We start from the raw sequence: 5,508 nt of genomic DNA on the forward strand, positions 1-5,508 counted from the left end.
CTGCTGGGATGGGCTGCCATTGTCACCCTGAGGGATGATCCCCAGGAGCAGGGACACTGCTGGGATGGGCTGCCATTGTCACCCTGAGAGGATGATCCCCAGGAGCAGGGACACTGCTGGGATGGGCTGCCATTGTCACCCTGAGGGATGATCCCCAGGAGCAGGGACACTGCTGGGATGGGCTGCATTGTCACCCTGAGGGATGATCCCCAGGAGCAGGGACACTGCTGGGATGGGCTGCCATTGTCACCCTGAGGGATGATCCCCAGGAGCAGGGACACTGCTGGGATGGGCTGCCATTGTCACCCTGACAGGATGATCCCCAGGAGCAGGGACACTGCTGGGATGGGCTGCCACTGTCACCCTGACAGGATGATCCCCAGGAGCAGGGACACTGCTGGGATGGGCTGCCATTGTCACCCTGAGGGATGGTCCCCAGGAGCAGGGACACTGCTGGAATGGGCTGCCATTGTCACCCTGACAGGATGATCCCCAGGAGCAGGGACACTGCTGGGATGGGCTGCCATTGTCACCCTGACGGATGATCCCCAGGAGCAGAGACACTGCTGGGATGGGCTGCCATTGTCACCCTGACAGGATGATCCCCAGGGAACAGGGACACTGCTGGGATGGGCTGCCATTGTCACCCTGAGGGATGGTCCCCAGGAGCAGGGACACTGCTGGGATGGGCTGCCATTGTCACCCTGCCAGGATGATCCCCAGGAGCAGGGACACTGCTGGGATGGGCTGTCATTGTCACCCTGCCAGGATGATCCCCAGGAGCAGGGACACTGCTGGAATGGGCTGCCATTGTCACCCTGACGTCAGAGCCCAGCAGAAAGCCCAGGAACTCACCAGGTGATTTGGTCAATAGAGAATGGATGGACTGGAATCAAATTAAATTAGGGCAATCAAGGCGGGCTGCAGGAAACAGCTGCTGCCAAAGAAGCCAGATTCCATTTCTGCCCACTGAAATATTTCTCACTCAGGGCTGCCTCTGCCCGCTGCCCTCGGGTGAGGAGCTGCCACAGGGACACTCTTGGAAGTACCAGGACCAGGTGATCCAGAAACCTCAAAATGAAGCTGTCAGAACCACCATAAAATCATAGAACAGAGTGGTTTGGGGTGAGAGAGACCCCAGAGCCCACCCAGTGCCCGCTCTGCCATGGCAGGGACACCTCCCATTGTGCCAGGCTGCTCCAGCCCCAGTGTCCAGCCTGGCCTTGGATCCAGGGGCAGCTCCAGCTGCTCTGGACAGGGTCATTGCCTTGTGGTAGCTCTGGGACATCACCATCCATGACCCTCTCAGCCTCTTGTGCAAGAGAGGAGAACCCCTGGCGTAGCCCGGGGGGACTAAAGAGGAGGAGACAGAAGAATTTTTCCATTTGGATCAGGATCTGTGTATTGAAACAAGTGCACCTGGAGTCCTGAGATTATCACAGCTCCTGGCCCTGGCAACATCTCCAGACTCAGAGGTGGGTTCTTGCTGCTCCCACTCACCTGGAGAGGAGGAAGGGAAGGAGCACCTGGGGTGTGCTCTTGCTCCCAGTCCCAAATAACCCTCATCACGGAGCAGGGGCTCATTAGAGCCAACGAGTCCTCCCTCCTGCCTGCTCCTGCTTATAGCTCCTTCAGAATTTTACACTAATATTTGCACTAAAATGTTGTTAAAGCAATCAAATCATATTAAATTGGATCCCTTACCCTCCTGAAACACCGTTGGTGGAACCCCAAGAACTAGAATTTCTGGGTTCCGTGAAATTGGATTTTTGTGTTAATTTTAAATATGTGGGAAGAAATCAGTCTAAAGCTTGGGATGTTTCTCCCTATCACCCCGTGTATAAGAATCAAACTTTTTGGTACAGTTACACTTCTGGCAGCCTTTCTAGATCCAGTAATGCAGCTGCCATCAGGAATGTTTTTAGTTTATAAAGATCAAGCCTGAGCCTTTTAGTGGCTGGAGTTTCTAACTAAAAGATTCTTTTTAGGATAAGTGTGTATATGGGATTTTTGATAATAATTGTATTGATCATGATACCTTTCAATGTGTGCAGAGATTAATTTTTAAGGCCATTAAAAGAGTATTTTTGGTCAAAAGGAAAGGGGGAGATGTTGGAATGTTGGGGGACACAAGACAGATGATGGACTTTGGACCTGGTTAACACGAGAGATTTGATAACAGGATGCCTTGGCAAAAGCAAACGGAACTTTGAAAATTAGACCTGGATTGTTAGAAGATTAAATCAGACAGGTTTACCAGAAAAAGAAAATCCAATTAAACTCTGCAAGCAAGGGATGTTGTTATATGCATAAGTTTGTGTATGTGATTTTAACCTAATCATTGCAGAACACATTACTAGTCTCCCTGAAACAGTACATAAGCATTTGTATCCCACAGTAAAATTGGATTCTGATCACCGAGTCAGTGTCCCCGTCTCTCTCCATCGCCGTCACTGCTCACCTGGTGCTCTCCTTGGGACAGCAGCTGGGGCTGCCTTTGCAGGGATGAACATCCCTGTGTTATAAACGAATACTCCAATTTAACAATTAAGGAAATTTATTAAATTATCCAAGTTCAACTTTGGCAAAAGCCACAAGCAATTTCAACTCTGAGCCAGGCAATCAGGGTTGGGAGACTCAGGATTTGGCCTCTATCACACCAAAGTCCCTGTGGGTCTCCAAATGTCATTTCTAAGGGGTCCATTTTATACAGTCTTTTGGGCTCTGGAAGGGGCCTTTCTTTAGCATATTTTAGCTTATTTTCATAGGTTTTTCTTTCTTGCTGCCGCATTTCCCGGAACTGATGGGTAATCTCTGGAATCCTGACAGGTGAGAACTTTCTGGGATAAACTTCTGATGATGCCTATCAAATGCCTCCTGCTGGGGTCTTGTCAGATGGAAAGAAATCCCTTGAAATATCCATCCCTGAAGCCAGTGTCCTGGTGTTTGAATCTCCACTCTTTATCACGTCGCCTATTTCTGCTTGTTGCCCCACACTGCCATGGTACACAGGGTGCTGTGGTTTTAATTCCCTTCAGCACAAATTATTGTATAACATATATCACCCCTGGAACCCCCTGCTCCCACATCAGGCACAGCCCTTGCTGGGAAGGAGCATCCTGAGCGGGGCCTGGCGGATCTGCCTGCTCCTCAGGCTGTACACAGGGGGATGAGCATGGCGGATCTGCCTGCTCCTCAGGCTGTACACCGGGGGGATGAGCATGGCGGATCTGCCTGCTCCTCAGGCTGTACACCAGGGGGATGAGCATGGCGGATCTGCCTGCTCCTCAGGCTGTACACCGGGGGATGAGCATGGCGGATCTGCCTGCTCCTCAGGCTGTACACAGGGGGATGAGCATGGCGGATCTGCCTGCTCCTCAGGCTGTACACAGGGGGATGAGCATGGCGGATCTGCCTGCTCCTCAGGCTGTACACAGGGGGATGAGCATGGCGGATCTGCCTGCTCCTCAGGCTGTACACAGGGGGATGAGCATGGCGGATCTGCCTGCTCCTCAGGCTGTACACAGGGGGATGAGCATGGCAGATCCGCCTGCTCCTCAGGCTGTACACAGGGGGATGAGCATGGCGAGATCTGCCTGCTCCTCAGGCTGTACACCGGGGGGATGAGCATGGCGGATCTGCCTGCTCCTCAGGCTGTACACCGGGGGGATGAGCATGGCGGATCTGCCTGCTCCTCAGGCTGTACACAGGGGGATGAGCATGGCGGATCTACCGGCTCCTCAGGCTGTACACCAGGGGGATTAGAATGGCGGATCCTCCTGCTCCTCAGGCTGTACACCGGGGGGATGAGCATGGCGGATCTGCCTGCTCCTCAGGCTGTACACGGGGGGATGAGCATGGCGGATCTGCCTGCTCCTCAGGCTGTACACCGGGGGGATGAGCATGGCGGATCTGCCTGCTCCTCAGGCTGTACACCAGGGGGATGAGCATGGCGGGTCTGCCTGCTCCTCAGGCTGTACACCAGGGGGATGAGCATGGCGGATCTCCCTGCTCCTCAGGCTGTACACCAGGGGGATGAGCATGGCGGATCTGCCTGCTCCTCAGGCTGTACACCAGGGGGATGAGCATGGCGGATCTGCCTGCTCCTCAGGCTGTACACAGGGGGATGAGCATGGCGGGCAGGGTCAGGTACAGGTCGGCCAGCAGGACCCGCCTGCCCATGGACAGGGCGCTGGGGAAGCGCTGGCAGCAGAGGGACACCATCCCGGGCACGCAGGACAGCAGCACCGCGCACAAGCGGCACCCACACGCGCTCAGGGCCTTCCTCAGGGATGCCTTTCCCAGGACAGCCCTCAGGACCATGCCGTAGGACGGTGACGAGGGCCGCGTCCGTCCCCCCCAGCAGGGAGGACCAGGCCACGCTGTAGAGGCCGCTGGTGGCGGGGCTGGCGCAGGCCAGGCTGGCACGGCCAGGGGCTCGCAGTAGGAGTGAGGCAGCCGGCGGGGGCCGCAGCAGGGCAGGGACGTCAGCAGCCCCGTCTGGGGCACCACGCACAGGACAGCCCTCAGCGCGATTGCCAGGCCCGCCTGGCACGCGGCCCGGCCGCCCAGGAGCCGCCGGTACCTCAGGGGGTGGCGATGGCAACGTGGCGGTCGAGGGCCGTGGCCAGCAGCACCCCCGACTCCTCGGCGGTCCCGGAGTGCACCAGAAACACCTGCAGGAAGCAGGGCCCATGGCGGCAGAGCCCAGCCAGAGCAGGGCCCATGGCGGCAGAGCCCAGCCAGAGCAGGGCCCATGGCGGCAGAGCCCAGCCAGAGCACACCCAGGAGCTCAGGCACCACGGCCGTCACCATGAGCACATCGGTGACTGCCAGCATGGCCAGGAAGCTGTGGCTGGGGGCATGCAGGGCCCTGTCCCGCCTCAGCACCAGCAAAACCACCCCATTTCCTTCCACGGCAAGCACATAGGCCAGGCAGAAAAGGATGCCCAGGCAGGTGGAGAAAGCTTCCAGGCCAGGGACACCCACCAGCATGAAGGAGGAGGAGCTCCTGTTGAAGGAATCAGAAGCCATTCAGGAGAATCTTCATTTGTGTTTGAAAATATACACCAAACTTTGAGTCCCGAGGTACCAGGGGGATAAGGTGGGGACTCTGCATCAATGCAAGAGCCAGATCAGGAATCCAGATAATTATGATGATGTGTGAAACAGCATATCATCTGTTCTCCCTGGAAAGGGTGCTCAGGCCTTGGCAGGGGCTGCCCAGGGAGCTCTGCAGTGCCCATCCCTGCAGGTGTCCCCTGGAGGTGGCACTGAGTGCTCTGGGCTGGGCACAAGGTGGCCATGGGGCTGGCAGGGCTGTTCCACCCCAGGGATCTGGGGATTCTGTGATCACCAGCTAGGGGGAATGGGTCAGAAATGCAGAATAAATGGGGGTTGTTGTGGCTAGAAAGTTCCTATGAGGGGAAGAAGTTCAGTGTTTCAGGTTGTGCCATCATGGATAACCAAGGGACTTTTAGTCTATTGCTTGTGAAGGGCTGATTCCTT

General features: G+C 56.0%; 1 protein-coding gene across 1 annotated transcript; it reads right to left on the reverse strand.

Annotated features, from left to right (window-relative positions):
• Positions 1–3,088: 3,088 nt before the first annotated feature.
• On the reverse strand, positions 3,089–5,034 carry LOC103824471 (olfactory receptor 52I2-like). Its single transcript, XM_050976814.1, is given in 6 exon segments — positions 3,089–3,171; positions 4,128–4,333; positions 4,335–4,425; positions 4,428–4,598; positions 4,601–4,699; positions 4,755–5,034. Coding segments are annotated over 6 exon segments (930 nt in total).
• Positions 5,035–5,508: the final 474 nt, after the last annotated feature.

Source organism: Serinus canaria, chromosome 1 (genome assembly GCF_022539315.1).
Source record: "Serinus canaria isolate serCan28SL12 chromosome 1, serCan2020, whole genome shotgun sequence".
NCBI lineage: Eukaryota > Metazoa > Chordata > Aves > Passeriformes > Fringillidae > Serinus > Serinus canaria.